At 45.1% G+C, this 17,024-nt stretch overlaps 2 protein-coding genes across 6 annotated transcripts in view; both read right to left on the bottom strand.

Annotated features, from left to right (window-relative positions):
• The window catches only part of LOC309474331 (SEC14-like protein 1), a 332,477-nt gene that overhangs the window by 302,891 nt on the left and 12,562 nt on the right, over window positions 1–17,024 (bottom strand). The window lies entirely within an intron of this gene.
• Window positions 8,335–15,355, bottom strand: LOC309474833 (uncharacterized protein). Its single transcript, XM_082137456.1, has 2 exons — window positions 12,369–15,355; window positions 8,335–12,322 (listed from the first exon to the last, which is right to left on the bottom strand). The coding sequence occupies exon 1, from the start codon at window positions 14,861–14,863 to the stop codon at window positions 13,856–13,858; it is 1,008 nt and encodes a 335-aa protein (XP_081993582.1). The 5' UTR covers window positions 14,864–15,355; the 3' UTR covers window positions 8,335–12,322; window positions 12,369–13,855.

Here is a 17,024-nt window from a genome sequence, read left to right as displayed (position 1 = left end):
ACTTCTTCATCCGTTGCTTCTCCATCTGGATCAGATTCTGGGTCAAACTGAAATGCTTGAACGACTGCGTGTCTTCGTGCCATTGCAATATATCCAACATAAACAAACATGCATGGTATTGTTGCGCAAGATGGTCAAGGCCACACCCACCCTCCACCTTGCGCCGCCTTTCTCCTCCTCATTAGTATTTAAAGCTACAGACACCGAAACGGCCCGTCTGAAGGAAGCTCATTCTGGGACTGGCTTGTAGTGGCTATAATTCTGCACCGAGGCTGAATTTTTGGAAAGAGATTTCAGATACAGTACTAAGGACCACTAAGGACTATATTAAAGCCTACAAAAAGTAGCATGTCATGGGACCTTTAAAATATTATAATGTTATTTTTTTCCATCTTTGTTGAATATGAAAAGTGAACAGCATGAGTAAGATATGATGCGCTATATATCGAGAGACATGGAGTGGGTCAGACATGATTTTGACCACTTTATTAAGTTTTGTTTTATAGAAAACCTTTCTTTAAAGTGAATTTCGTTTTGTATAAATTGTATCTTAATTTTAATAAATTTTTCATCAACGAATTGCCTGTATTTTATAAATAAGAAGCAAATATAGCAGACAATATAATCATGGAGGCGCCGGAGCGCCACGTCACTTGCATTGCACTTGAACTGGAGCGCATCTCATCATAAATTAACCAAAACTCAGTGTATGCCTCACAGACATGAGAAATATATCTAAAGAAAGCTTGAAAAATGTCTTTAAACGAAACAATTCAAAACTAAAAGAAATAGGTTACTCTCTGATTATGTAATCCATGATGTGCATTTCTCTCTATAGGCGTGTTCACTACGAATATGGCGATCGTCAACTTCATCTTTGCAGCCGACACTGTTTATTAATATAAATCAATGCACGTGTGTCACCGGATATACACAAATGCACATCTTGCTTGTTGCACGCACACATATTATGTACATATTACGAAAGAACGAGATATTATGTTGAAATAACATTATTAATAATAATAAATCTTTAAGAATATTTGATTGAATGCTGAATGTTGTGCTTGTTCAATTTAATAAAATACTTTAATTGTGATAATTAAAATAATTGAATATTAAATATTAAGTGGCCTATGCTTGCTCATTTATTAATACTATTTATATATAATATATCTAGCACCCCCTCAGCACCTGCATAAAAAAATAAAATAAATGGCGCCACCCCTGGTTATAACGGCCCACGTATTAAAAAATGGTCGGGTTTAACCCTCTGGGGTCTGAGGTGTTTTTGGGGTCCTTGAGATGTTCTGACATGCCCTGACATTTGTGCTTTTTTCAGTTGCTTATAAACATATTAATGGCAAAGGTGTAATTACACTATTTAGCACAAACAGGGCTACCATTATATGTGAGCAACATGTATGTACATGTTTTCATTTTTGAGAGAATAATGTTTATGCATGGTTATTGAAAAAACTAAAAACTAAAGTTTCTGAAATAAGGCCACAAAACACATACTAAATATGTGTCAATAAGACTTTTGACTAATGGATGTCGTCGCCTAGAGTATTTTCTTCAAAAGGATGTGAAAATTTCATGAAAAGTTGTTGTAAGTTGTTGTGAAAAGTTCACACCCATAATGAGCCTTTCATTCAGGTGTGTCACTGAGCCACAGGAATATATATATATATATATATATATATATATATATACACACACACATACATATATATATGTATGTGTGTGTGTGTGTGTGTGTGTGTGTGTGTGTGTACACATATACATACACACATATATACATATATATACATACATACATATATATAAGAAAAAAAATAAGTATTTGAACACCCTGCTATTTTGCAAGTTCTCCCACTTAGAAATCATGGAGGGGTCTGAAATTTTTATCGTAGGTGCATGTCCACTGTGAGAGACAATCTAAAAAAAATAATCCAGAAATAACAATGTATGATTTTTTAACTATTTATTTGTATGATACAGCTGCAAATAAGTATTTGAACACCTGAGAAAATCAATGTTAATATTTGGTACAGTAGCCTTTGTTTGCAATTACAGAGGTCAAACGTTTCCTGTAGTTTTTCACCAGGTTTGCACACACTGCAGGAGGGATTTTGGCCCACTCCTCCACACAGATCTTCTCTAGATCAGTCAGGTTTCTGGGCTGTCGCTGAGAAACACGGAGTTTGAGCTCCCTCCAAAGATTCTCTATTGGGTTTAGGTCTGGAGACTGGCTAGGCCACGCCAGAACCTTGATATGCTTCTTACAGAGCCACTCCTTGGTTATCCTGGCTGTGTGCTTCGGGTCATTGTCATGTTGGAAGACCCAGCCTCGACCCATCTTCAATCCTCTAACTGAGGGAAGGAGGTTGTTCCCCAAAATCTCGCAATACATGGCCCCGGTCATCCTCTCCTTAATACAGTGCAGTCGCCCTGTCCCATGTGCAGAAAACACCACCAAAGCATGATGCTACCACCCCCATGCTTCAAAGTAGGGATGGTGTTCTTGGAATGGTACTCATCATTCTTCTTCCTCCAAACATGTTTAGTGGAATTATGACCAAAAAGTTCTATTTTGGTCTCATCTGACCACATGACTTTCTCCCATGACTCCTCTGGATCATCCAAATGGTCATTGGCAAACTTAAGACGGGCCTTAACATGTGCTGGTTTAAGCAGGGGAACCTTCCGTGCCATGCATGATTTCAAACCATGACGTCTTAGTGTATTACCAACAGTAACCTTGGAAACGGTGGTCCCAGCTCTTTTCAGGTCATTGACCAGCTCCTCCCGTGTAGTTCTGGGCTGATTTCTCACCTTTCTTAGGATCATTGAGACCCCACGAGGTGAGATCTTGCATGGAGCCCCAGTCCGAGGGAGATTGACAGTCATGTTTAGCTTCTTCCATTTTCTAATGATTGCTCCAACAGTGGACCTTTTTTCACCAAGCTGCTTGGCAATTTCCCCGTAGCCCTTTGCAGCCTTGTGGAGGTGTACAATTTTGTCTCTAGTGTCTTTGGACAGCTCTTTGGTCTTGGCCATGTTAGTAGTTGGATTCTTACTGATTGTATGGGGTGGACAGGTGTCTTTATGCAGCTAACGACCTCAAACAGGTGCATCTAATTTAGGATAATAAATGGAGTGGAGGTGGACATTTTAAAGGCAGACTAACAGGTCTTTGAGGGTCAGAATTCTAGCTGATAGACAGGTGTTCAAATACTTATTTGCAGCTGTATCATACTAATTAAATAGTAAAAAAAATCATATATTGTGATTTCTGGATTTTTTTTTTTAGATTATGTCTCTCAGGGTGTACTCACACTAGCCAGTTTGAACCGTGTCCGAGTGCGTTTGACCACCAAAGCGCGGTTCGTTTGACTAGTGTGAGTGCTCCGAACCGTGCCCGGGCGCGGCTCGATTAGCCGGCCCTGGCCCGCTTGGAAGAGGTGGGCCAGAGCACGGTTCAGTTGGACTCGGGCGCGGTTCGCATGCAGTGTGAGCGCTAACCGTGCTGGACTCCATTGTGTTCAGTGAGAGCGCCGCTCTTCCTGTTTATCCCGAAACCGTCGCACCATAATGAAGTAAGCGTGCTCCGGCACGAATGCTGAAACCCTATGTGAGTGCAGGCCAGAGGGGGAGTGGGGAGGGGGGACAATCGTACTCGGGCCCGGTTCATGGCAACCGTGCCTAGTGTGAGTACACCCTCACAGTGGACATGCACCTACGATGACAATTTCAGACCCCTCCATGATTTCCAAGTGGGAGAACTTGCAAAATAGCAGGGTGTTCAAATTATATATATATATATATATATATATATATATATTAGGGGTGTAACGGTTCACAAAATTCACGGTTCGGTTCGATACGATACACTTGTGTCACGGTTCGGTACGTTTTCCATAGGCTACAGCAAAAATAAATAAATGCCAGAGAAATTTCCTTGAAATATTATTTTTTATTTAATGAAACTAACATCATAAAGTAATTTTTTTATTTATATTTTTTGTTGCTTTTTTTACTGAGCAATAATGGAGCTATACTTGACTCTTCTTATGAGCATATAAAACAAAACAGCTCCTTGGACAAAATGAAATGTAATATTGTAGTAGTAGGCTAGTTATAAAACAAAGGTTTATTTTAGTTCAGATTAACATTTGAGGGCAGCAATTGTATTCATAATGTCAAAATAAAACAGACGTAACGTTACTTGAAAGCATTATAGCCCACTATTCCTGACAAACTTCCATACCTTGCAGTTAGTGTTACTACAGCAAATCCATTCCACGGTGAATGTTGCTGATCTGTGGACACCAGCCAGTTCATTCATGGCACGATGTTTCTTCCTGGTTTCCACGTCAGCGCTGTTTGATCCGTTAATAACAGAGAAATGTGCATGTTTCTCACTAGATCTCGCAGCGATGTTATTACTTCAGTGGCGAATTCAAAAAGCATTTGAAATTCAAATGCTTTCTTTACTGGTCTGGATCTCTTAGCGCTGTGTGGTGTTGCTTGATCAGGCTCGCGAGTCCCGCTTCACAGGTCAAAACTGATAAACGGTCCACACAAACACAATAAGAGTAGCTCAGTTTCGTTCCTTACATTGCATTTGCCAGTTGATGTTGTGGTCGTGCCAGCCTCTATGAGCGCGCTTGCCACCCGCGACGCGCCTTCATTTGAAATAACGAAATTTTGGTCGGCAGAAAATATATATATAAAATTGGTTCACAGTTGGAAACACAGTTGTTATTGTTTTTTTTTCACAAATTGTGCTTGCAAATTGTATAATATCCAAGGTAAACATTTCTAGTAATTGTGCAGTTAATTCTCATGCTGTATTTTCAGAAAGTTTTGGAATATATTCTCTACCCAAATGTGTCACTAATAATACATTAACAATAATCTGCTGGACGGCGGACTAAGACGGCGCTACCATCAAAAGCCTGCCGCGCTACTTCTACCCTGCACAGTCGCGCTTACACCGCCGCTGGGCAGGCTGCATCAGCGCTACACACTATGGCCACTCTCCAGATCTTCCAAGCTAACCTTCTCCGAAAGCTGGACGAGGAAGGCACGGAAGCAGTCAACGTGGCGGATTTAAGGAGCGCTACGGACCTCGCTCTCCGCGCTACAAAATCCGCTGCACAGGCCATAGGGCGGAACATGGCCTCTCTCACCGTTGCTGAGAGACACCTCTGGCTGACGCTTTCAGAAATGCCGGACTCGGAGCGCTCTGTGTTCCTCGACGCCCCCGTTTCTGCTACTGGCCTCTTCGGATCGTCCGTCAAAGATTTCGCGGACAGATTCGCCGAGGTACAAAAGACGTCGCAGGCCATGAAGCACTTTTTGCCAAAGCGCTCTAGCTCCGCATCAGGCCGCTCTAAACAGCCGTCTGCCCGCAGCTCGCAGCCGCCGCCCCCCGCCGCCGCCTCACAGCGTCGACAGGCCCGGGACCAGAGACCACGCTCTCGCTCTGCCGGCCGCCGCCCCCCACCGCGTGGGACTCGGCCGAAGATTGAGATGAAGCCCGAGGCCTCAAAGTCTTCCTAGCCAGCTTAGGAAAACGACGGTGTTCAAGCCCCGCTGCGGCCGGGCTTCCACCAAAACTTCTCGCTCGTCCAGTTCCATTACATGGAACTGTAATATGGAACTGTAATATGGAACTGTAACATGGCTCTCTGTTCCAGTGTACTCTACAGTAAACAAGTCGGTTACATTACCCGCTTGCCTGTACACAAACGCCGTTTTCACGGCGACCCAGATAAATCCTGTAAAGAGTGTATTTTCTGGTATTCCGGCCACGGCCGACGGTGTTATGAGTGTAGTAAAAATGCCCACTGCCCAGTGCCCATTCCTACACACAGACACAGCCCGCCCCACAGGGCTCGCGCACATAAAATCGACTCATGTCGATTGCGCACAGAATGTAGTGAGCGTGCCCACATCCCAGTGCCCACAAACACTACACACTGCATGTCTCTCGGTTTCTGTAAAAACGAAACCAACACACATACAGCCGACTCAGGTCGATGGTGTGTTCAGTGCAAATGTGCCCGCTGTCCTGCGCCCACATTCACACACACTTTCCCCCACGCTCGCCGTCTCTCAGCTACCTTCCGTGAGAGAGCCGAGCGCGGGCGAACCGCCCGCTGTGATCAACACACTCCCCGCCTCGAGCGCTGCAAATGCGGTGTCTATAATACAGCATACCGAAGCTCCCCGGCCGCCACTATGTCACGGCCAGAGCTCGGATCTCATTCAACCCTTAGCTATGCATGCAAATGCGTGGGCAAAGCTTCCCGGTGTATCAGAATGGGTGCTGAACATTATAGAAAGAGGCTATTCGCTACAGTTCGCTCGACGTCCCCGCCGTTGTGCGGCGCGAATCGAAACCACGGTAGAAAAGGAAGTAGCAAACGTACTTCGTACCGAAATTGCGAAACTGTTGAGCAAAGGGGCAATAGAGCCTTTATCTCAAGCTCAGTGCGAAGGGGGGCTATACAGCAGATATTTTCTGGTTCCGAAAAAAGACGGGGGTCTCAGACCCATTCTAGATCTAAGACAACTGAACGAAGCGCTTTCAAAACGCCGGTTCAGAATGCTCACAACCAAGAAAATCCTCGCGCAAATTCGCCACGGGGACTGGTTTGTGTCAATAGATCTGAAAGACGCGTATTTCCAAATACAAATAGCGTCACGTCACAGGCGATTTTTGAGATTCGCCTTCGAGGGCCAGGCTTATCAATACACAGTCCTACCGTTTGGCCTGTCCCTAGCACCCCGTACATTCACGATGTGCATGGACGCAGCCCTCGCTCCCCTGAAACTTCGGGGAATGCGAGTTTTGAACTACTTGGACGATTGGCTGGTTCTAGCTCAGTCACATACAGAGCTCATAGAACACAGAACCATTTTACTCGAACATCTCGAGAATCTGGGTCTCAAAGTCAACTGGGCGAAAAGTTCACTGTCTCCCAGTCAGAGAATATCTTTTCTGGGCACAGAACTGGACTCGCTGTCAATGACAGCTCAAATATCGCTACAGCGCAGATTCAGCGCATGACAGAAACCTTCCGCCGCGGCACTATAGTCCCGCTAAAGAAGTTTCAAAGGATGCTCGGTCTCATGGCAGCAGCATCTACAGTTCTCCAGCTGGGTCTGCTTCGCATGCGCCCACTGCAGTTCTGGCTACAAGCGCGAGTACCGCGTCGAGCGTGGACTTCAGGTCTCTTTCGCCTCAAGGTCGATCAAAAATGCGTCTCAGCACTGATACCCTGGAGAGCGACCGACTGGTACCAGTCAGGTGTAAGCCTGGGGACTTCCTCGAGTGTGAAGGTGGTGTCCACGGATGCCTCCACCTCGGGATGGGGAGCACTGCTCGAGGGCAGACCGTTTTTCGGCCAGTGGTCAGAACGGGAAAAGCTTCTGCACATAAACTGCCTGGAAATGATGGCAGTCGACAACGCGCTGAGGCGCTTTCGTCCCCAAATAGCAGGACACCACGTCTTGGTCCGCTCGGACAACATGTCAGTGGTAGCCTACATAAATCGCCAGGGAGGCATCACATCCCGAAACCTGTACAGGTTAGCGAAACGCCTCCTGGTATGGGCTCAGCACAATTTGCGCTCGCTCAGAGCAGCGCATGTGCCTGGCCACCTGAATGTGGGACCAGACAGACTGTCCAGGAACAATGTTCCAGCAGGAGAATGGTCACTGCATCCGCAGACAGTCCAACTGCTGTGGCAGACATTCGGCAGAGCAAAGATAGACCTGTTTGCGTCTCAAGAAAACGCTCACTGCCCGGAATTTTTCTCCAAGAGCAGGGATGCGCTGGCCCACGTCTGGCCCCGCTGCCCGCTCTATGCTTTTCCCTCCGTCGCGCTCCTACCTCAGGTATTAGAGCGGATCAGGGAAAGCAGATGCTCAGTGCTACTGGTGGCTCCGTTCTGGAAGAACCAGGCTTGGTTCCCAGTTCTTATGCAGCTGACGAGCGCTGCCCCATGGCCAATACCAGTGAGGAGGGACCTCCTCTCTCAAGCCAAGGGCTCGATCCGCCCCCATTGGTACTGACGTCACGATAGGGCCTTATCGATAGGCTGCTGCAGTTGCCGCAGGGCAGCCAATAGGCGCGCAAGCTGTCTCGCCTATGTCTGCATGCTGCCGCAACGCGTTTTACATTATTTCAAAATTAAGGATAATTTTTTGGCTTCAGTATCTCGCGGAAAAGAGATTTTCCCCTAGCGTAAGACTTACGCAGTACTCGTTTCCTCTCTAGAGAGAACCGAGGTTACGTTAGTAACCGAGTACGTTTTCTTCTTATTATTATTCCGTAAATGGAAGTCTATGGCAGCCCTATGAACCGTACATAGGAAAATGATGAAATTTGGCACACTTGTAGTGATGGTAATGAAAAGTAATTGTAGCAATTTTTGAGTCTCTAGGACCAACTCTATAGCGCCACCACCAGTACAAAAATTCAACATTGAAATGGTTATAACTTTTGAACCCTTTGATCTACAGAAATTAAACCTGATTCCTCTCATCATGCTGATCACAACCAATATTACATTAAGACTCCGCCCATTACAGTAGTAGCCATTTTGAAAAGTACAGTATTCTGTTTTTTCGCTACTCCTCCTTCAAATTGTGTCCAATTTTGTCCAAACATGTGCTCAAATGATCTTCGGACTGAGCCGCATAGAAATGACTGAACAGAATTTTTTTTTATTCTGGAAAAAAAAAGTTATGATGTCGCAAACTTAACGAGGTCCACCCAAAATCGTCTAAGAGGCTGTATCTCGGCCAAAGTTTGATCAAGCGAAACGAAAATTGGTACACTTCAACGGAAGCATGATCTGAGGTTCCATGCCAAAGTTGGGAACAGCACCACCTACGGGTCATGAGATATGGAAAAATGCTATTTTTGTCAATAACTTTTGAACACTTTGTCAGAAAATCATAAATGTGGTATCTATGGATTCCTTGGGTCATGCCGAATCCGTCGATACTGATTTTGCCAGGATGAGATGGACCACGTGTCCGCCATTTTGAATTTTGTCATAATTTGCAATAACTTTTAAACTATTTGACATATCTTCACAAAATTTAGTATGGATCATCGACACAATGTCCTAAAGGTACATGAGAAGATTGAACACAGCACCACCTAGTGTTCCAGAGATATAAGGTCTTTTGCAAATAACGCTTCTAACTTTTGAAAACATTGTTCAAATTTTGATTTCTTTATGTCATTATATTCCTTGGCTTATGCCGATTCCGACGATATCTCATTTGTCATTTTCCAACAATGTGACTGTCCGCCATATTGGAGCAAATGAAAAAACGTTTTTTCGCTACTCCTCCTTCAAATTTTGCTCAATTTTGAACAAAATTTGATCAGATGTTCTTTGGACCGAGCCGCACAGAAGTGAGTGAACAGATTTTCGATACTCGCTACCGTTCCTGAAATATTTGTCTCCAAAGTTGACCTAGCCTGTGTTTGTTGCCTTATGCTAGTTAGCTTAGCATAATAATTGGTAAGCATGCTAACCAGATGCCATTCTTTCTAATGTGGCCCTTCAGCTATCAGGTTAACCATAAGCTACATTAGCATTAAGCTATCTTAGCATGCTAATCTAGTTAACATGCTTTTTTGTGCTTATTCTTACACTGAAGCCTCTCCTCTGCAGCTTTGCAATTCACATCCTCTGAGTGGTGCAATGTGCTAAACCACGCGTCATGAATCCCGAACCATTCTGGTCGTGGGTTCGAGTCCTGTGTGGGACAACTTTAAAATTTTGTATAAAGTTGTCATTTAAATTCCTTCTGGCTCTGCACTGCTGTTGGTGCTTAAATGCTCGCTGCGCTGCTGTGCTTGATGTACATGTATATTCAATTTGTGCTGTTTTTGTTCTTGCGGCTCTGCACTGCTATTGGTGCTTAAATGCTTGCTGCACTGCTGTGCTTAAAGGACTTGATGTGCTGCTGTGCTTGCTGTACTTGTAGCTTGCTGTACCTGTTCTGCTTGCGGTGCGTTTAAGGGCTTGGCCCCTGTATTGCTGCTTGCAGCTATATTCTGAGAATGTGATTGCAATGCATAGTAGGGTTGGGTATCGAGAACCGGTTCCATTTTAGAACCGGTTCCAAAATGCCAAAAACCGGGGATTCGATAAGACGCGCACATTTAAATTCCGCTTATTGATTCCTGACTTGTTCAGTGATGCTCGCACGGTGAATGGCAATGAGCGCTTTTTTAAAATTTATTTTCTACAGTTGTATTGATCTGCCGGGACCTGGTTACATTTACCATGGCGGAGCGAAGCCAACGTTCGAACGTTTTGGTTAAGCTTTTCAAAAAAGATGACAATACAGCAAATTGCATCATATGCAACAAAGAAATTTCGTGCAAGGGAGGAAGCACCTCCAATATGATGAAACATTTGCTTCAACACAGGGTTAATTTGAAGTAATGCACCGCATTTGATTCGGTGCGATCTCTCAGCAGCAACAACACCATACAGCTATTAGCAGCAATAGCAGTCTCTCACACTCAAGTACAAAACACAGATGAGCGGACATTCATCTTAGAATTAGAGCCGCATAATTCTGGATAAATAGAGAACCAGTTTTGTTTAAAATTGTTTGTTGATTTGTTTTGTTTAAAATAGAGATCATGATTAAATATATCAGGCAACTACACAGAATAACATATAACATGTTCGAGTCTATTAAAAAAAAAAAAATCTTTTGAATCATTCATTCAAAATGTATTTATTCAGAGTCTCCATAAATACTTGCTTAGTTAATGGATGATTCACCATTTCTGAACAAATCTTTTGAATGAATGATTCAATGAAAAAAATACACTCACAACACTCACTTGCTGCCACCTACTGGTGTAATGTAATCAACACAATGTTTATTTGAAGAGACTCCATTCAATTTAGCCATGAAGGGGAAGATGAGCAAGGAGAAAGTGGATGAATGTCACAGGGCGGTGACAAGATTTGTGGTGAAAGGGTTACATCCTTTTGCTATGGTTGAGACGCCTTCATTTAGGTATGCAAAATACTTTCTTGATTAGGTTCTCAGTTTTTCACAGCAATATCAATGGATTTGAGCCTTCTTTGATATTCTCCTGTGTCTCAAAGCACATCAGAAACAGAGCTAGCAGAACATTATATTCTACAGTAAACTATGATTAGCAGGGATGCAAACACAAGTATGGTCAAAAAAGAGAGAGGTTATCGAAGCCCTCGCCCCGCGGCAAATATCCAGATACTTACATAATTGTGATGAATTTAATCATTTGTAAGTTATCATTTTGCAGTGTAAGTTTACAGTTAACACCATTAAATATTACATAAATGTATTATATATTTTTATTAAACTTAGTGAGTGTATAAATCAGCAGTAGGGGTGTCCCCGACTATGGATTTTCATAGTCGAATCAGAATCGTCAAGTCTTGCCTATGGTCGACTAATAGTCGAATCATATGTATGGGGCGGGGCTTTAACATTTCAAAGCCGCGATGTACAGAAAAATCACACAAAGATATAGAAGAAAATGTATAAAAACATTTTGGATCAATAAAACTAAGAAATAACATAAATAACTCCAGAAAGGCCACACTGCAGACAGGATTTACATTTCACATGCAAATCAAATTAAATCAGCTAAATTACCTGTGCAAGCAGGCTCTAAGTAGGCTACAGCACAATATCGATGCATCATGCACCGAAAAAATAAACAATTAATTTACTAAATTAAATTAGAACAGAATATACCTTTCTAATAAATAAAAATACAAAATGAAATAAATCAGATTAAGTCACAAGATGAGGAGCAAATGTGTGCAAAATGCCTAAAGTGCAGGGGAACATATATTCAAAACACAAGCCACAAATAGTTAGATTAGATAACCCTAACAGATCAATAAATAAAATAAAAATAAAGAAATTATTAAAATAACGATAAATTTTCAACTGTCTTTTTAACTGCAGAAACAACAATAAATGCTAAACTGGAGTGGCAGTCTTTTTAGCTAAAAATGTTCACAGCATCCAAAAATCAAATTAGAACCGGCAAAGTTTTGAAATCACTTGTACCCTACCAGATCGAGAGAACAAATCCAGTCTTTCACTCTGTCTGTGTCCGTTGGAGTCTTTTCAAATTGTGCGCGCGGATAAAATACATTCTAAAACACTTAACGTGAAAAACGTTTAACGATATAATCTCCTAAAATAGTTAAATTAAAATATGAAAACGCATTGCGTTCATATTCTGGGTTCATCTGCTTATCTGCACATAGTATGGTTTCTTAATAAAGTGTGTACTGTGTACATACATTAAGCCACATTAAAGTGCCTTTTAAGCGTTTTAAAAGCTTTTTTCACGTTAAGCATTTTAGAACGTCCTGTGGAAAACCAACTTGTTAACGCTGGCCGGCAGAAGTGCGATAATGGTTTTCCTGATGCTAAATCCAGCCTTGGAAAATATGCTTTCTGATGGTGTACATCCACACTTTAGATTTTCTTATCCCAGACATTGTTAAAGATTTAAATCCTTGCCGCCAAGACGCTCCTCTGTCAGTCACGGATTGAAAGTGAAACTTAAATCTGTCACGGGGTGTTTGGATTTATTCACGCACGTTAAAAAAGATTTATTAAAAGCTTCTTTCTTTGCACATTTTTATATACAGCATTATCATAATAGGCTGAATATTAACGAATTGACAGAAAACGTACTCGGTTACTAACGTAACCTCGGTTCTCTCTAGAAGAGGGAACGAGTACTCGCGTAAGATATCTTACGCTAGGGGAAATCCTCTTTTCCTCGAGATATTGAAGCCAAAAATTATCCTTAATTTTGCAATAATGTAAAACGCATTGCAGCAGCATGCAGACATGGGCGAGACAGCTCGCGCGCCCATTGGCTGCTCTGCGGCAACTGCACCAGCCTATCGATAGAGGCTCCTCATGACGTCAGAACCAATGAGGGCGCTTCGCGCCCATTACGTCATGTCCCGCCGAAATCGGGTGGGGCCAGGGCTATAAATACGGCCAAGAGAGGCTGGTTTGGTCAGTTTTTCATCGCTGAAGCGAATCAGAACATGACGCATGCACGGCAAGATACGCAAGTACTCGTTCCCTCTTCTAGAGAGAACCGAGGTTACGTTAGTAACCGAGTACGTTCTCTTACGAGAGGTCTCTCGTACTTGCGTAAGATATCTTACGCTAGGGGAACACAATGTAAAACGCCGTGCGTGCTTGAGACATAACACTAAAGTCCCAAGGGCAGGTGCCCGGGGCTCATACAGTGCCTAATCACAAGGGACTCACAAAGAATCCGGGAAGAGGGGCTAGAATAGCATCATTCCTGTAATATTGAGCTCTGATAAGAGCATGTTATATCAAGTGTTCCACACAGCCAGGGCGAACTCAGCCTGGACTGGTAAATATGGGGGACTTACGTACTGCCCACAGAAGTATATAGGCGATCAGTGATCGACGCTCTAGCAGTTTCAGCATCCCGAGCCGATAGCATCGGGCGGGCAATACTGAAAAATTAAACCGAGAGCAACCTAGCTTGCAAAGCGGGAACCTCGAGGTTATAAAACCTTATAAATGTAGACGGGGAGGCCCAGCCTGCCGCCATACAGATATCTTGCAAGGCAATCCCACTGGACCAAGCCCACGACGAGGCCATGCCTCTTGTGGAGTGCGCTTTGACACCTATCGGGCATTGCAGGCCCTTGGATGTGTAAGCTAGCGCTATAGCATCAACTATCCATCTGGATAGACTCTGTTTTGACGCAGCTAGTCCCTTAGAACGTCAGCTGAACAAAACAGAGAGCTGCTCCGTCTGTCTGAAAACAGATGAGCGAGACACATAGGCTCTTAACGCCCTGACCGGGCAAAGGAAGCCTGCGTCCCCTTCCTCCTCAGATACCGGCAGGGCCGACAGGGAGATAACCTGTGCCCTAAACGGTGTGTTGAGGGATTTAGGAACATATCCGTGCTTTGGTTTGAGTATGACTCTCGAGTCATTCGGCCCAAACTCCATACACGTCGTGCTCACTGAGAGCGCTTGCAAATCCCCTATGCGCTTCACTGAAGCGAGAGCCAGAAGAAACACTGTTTTGAAAGACAAGGGTTTCAGGTCTATTGACTGTATTGGCTCGAATGGGGCACCTTTCATGGCTTCCAGAACCGTGGAAAGGTCCCAAACGGGAACTGAGGGTGGTCTGGGAGGGTTCAGCCTCTTAGCTCCTCTAAGGAAGCGAATGACCAGATCGTTCCTTCCTAATGACTGGCCAAGCGGTGGTTCAGCGAACGCTGCTATGGCCGCCACATAAACTTTGAGCGTGGATGGGGTTCTGCCCTTATCCAGAAGCTCTTGTAAAAAGGAGAGAACCTCCGGCACCCCACAGCGTGAGGGTGAAGTGCCACTCGCTGTACACCAGCTAGTGAACACAGACCATTTTGAGGAATAGAGCCGCCTCGTAGATGGAGCTCTAGCCTGCGTGATCGTGTTTAACACTCCCGCTGGGAGGTTAACGGGTACCCGTTGATGGCCCACACATGTAGGGACCAAAGCTCCGGGCGAGGATGCCAGATCGAGCCGTTCGCCTGCGAGAGGAGATCCCTCCTCACCGGTATCGGCCACGGGGCGGGACTCGTCAGCTGCATCAGGACTGGAAACCAGACTTGGTTTGTCCAAAATGGGGCGACGAGTAGCACTGGGCATCTGCTCTCCCTGATTCGCTCTAACACCTGGGGTAGGAGCGTGACAGGGGGAAACGCATAGAGCGGGCAGCGGGGCCAGCGTGAGCCAGCGCATCCCTGCTCTTGGAGAAGAATTCCTGACAATGAGCGTTCTCTTGAGACGCAAATAGGTCTATTTCCGCTCTGCCAAATGTCCTTCATAGCATTTTGACTGTCTGTGGATGAAAAGACCATTCTCCTGTCGGCAGATTGTTTCTGGACAGTCTGTCTGGTCCCACATTCAGATGGCCGGGCACATGCGCTGCCCTGAGCGAGTGCAGGTTGTGCTGAGCCCAGACCAGGAGGCGTTCCGTCAGCTTGTGAAGGATTCTGGATCTGATACCTCCTTGGTGATTTATATAAGCCACCACTGACATGTTGTCCGAACGGACCAAGACGTGGTGTCTTTTTATCTGGGGACAAAAAGCGCCTCAGCGCGTTGTCGACTGCCATCATTTCCATGCAGAAGCTTTTCCCGTTCCGACCACTGGCCGAATAACGGTCTGCCCTCGAGCAGCGCTCCCCATCCCGAGGTTGAGGCGACCGTAGACACCAACTTCACACTCGAGGAAGTCCCCAGGCTTACACCTGACCGGTACCAGTCGGTCACTGTCCAAGGTTTCAGAGCTGCGACACATTTCTGATCGACCTTGAGGCGCGCGAGACCAGAGGTCCAAGCTCTGCGCGGCGCGCGCTTTCAACCAATACTGCAGCGGGTGCATGCGAAGCAGACCCAGCTGAAGCACTGAGGATGCTGAAGCCATGAGACCCAGCATCCTTTGAATCTTTTTGAGCGGGACTAAAGTGCCGTGGCGAAAAATCTCTGTCATGCGCTGAATACTTAGTCTGCGCTGCGGCGACAGCTGTGCTGTCATAGACAGCGAGTCCAGATCTGTGCCCAGAAAAGATATTTTCTGACTGGGAGACAGTGAACTCTTTGCCCAATTGACTGTGAAACCTAAATTCTCGAGGTGATCGAGTAATATGGTCCTGTGTTCTATGAGCTCCGACTGTGATCGAGCTAGAACCAGCCAATCGTCCAAATAATTCAGCACTCGTATGCCTCGGAGCCTGAGGGGTGCGAGCGCTGCATCCATGCACATCGTGAATACGCGAGGTGCCAGGGATAGGCCGAATGGCAGGACTGTGAACTGATATGCCTGGCCCTCGAAGGCGAATCTCAAAAATCGCCTGTGACGTGACGCTATTTGTATTTGAAAATAAGCGTCTTTCAGATCTATTGACATGAACCAGTCCCCTTGGCAAATTTGCGAGAGGATTTTCCTGGTCGTGAGCATTCTGAACCGTCGTTTCAGAAGTGCTTTGTTTAGTCGTCTTAGATCTAAAATGGGTCTGAGACCCCCGTCTTTTTTTTTTTTTTTTTGGTACCAGAAGATATCTGCTGTACATGCCCCCTTCGCTCTGAGCTTGTGATAGGGGTTCTATAGCCCCTTTGCTCAGTAACTTCGCTATTTCGGCCCGAAGTAGGTGTGCTACTTCCTTTTTCACCGTAGTATCGATTCGCGCCGCTTTGCGTTGCGGGCGTCGACCGAACTGTAGCGAATAGCCTCTTTCTATAATGTCTAGCACCCACTTCGAAACCCCGGGTAGCCTTGCCCATGCGTTTGCACGAATGGCTAGGGGTTGAATGCGAAGCGCGCTCTGGTCGCTCAGCGACAGAGGGGCTTCAGTGTGCTGCAACATAAGCTTATGACATTTGAGGCAGGGGGCGCGCTGATAACAGCGGGCAGATTGCCCGCGCTCGACTCCTCTGCGGTGGTCAATCGAGAGGGGGAGGGCTGGGCGAGTCCCGTAAGACCTGTTATGTCTATGTGTGAATGTGGGCGTGGGATAGCGGGCACATTTACAACACTGAGAGCATTGTCTGCCTGAGCAGAGCGAATGCATGTTGGTTTCGTTTTACAGAAACCTTGAGACATGCAGAACGTAGTGTTTGTGGGCACTGGGCAGTGGGCACATTTACCACATTTAATGCGCAATCGATCTGGGTCGATTTCATGTGCGCGAGCCCTGTGTGACGGGCTGTGTTTCTGTGTAGGAATGAGCACTGGGCATTTTGTCTACACTCATAACACCATCGGCCGTGGTCGGAACACCAGAAAATACACTCTATGGGATTTATCTGGGTAGCCGTAAAGCGGCGTTTGTGTGCAGGCAAGCGGGCTGTGTCGCCGACTTGTTTACTGCAGAATACACTGGAACAGTCGCATTTACTG

This window comes from Leuciscus leuciscus (assembly GCF_965113295.1).
Source record: "Leuciscus leuciscus genome assembly, chromosome: 14".
In the NCBI taxonomy this organism is placed as follows: Eukaryota; Metazoa; Chordata; class Actinopteri; order Cypriniformes; family Leuciscidae; genus Leuciscus; species Leuciscus leuciscus.
This window is presented reverse-complemented; position numbering and strand designations above follow the sequence as displayed.

Bases quoted from the DNA above. Each gene is read 5' to 3' on its own strand.
- LOC309474833 (XM_082137456.1), bottom strand. From the start codon at position 14,863: ATGCGCTGGCTCACGCTGGCCCCGCTGCCCGCTCTATGCGTTTCCCCC.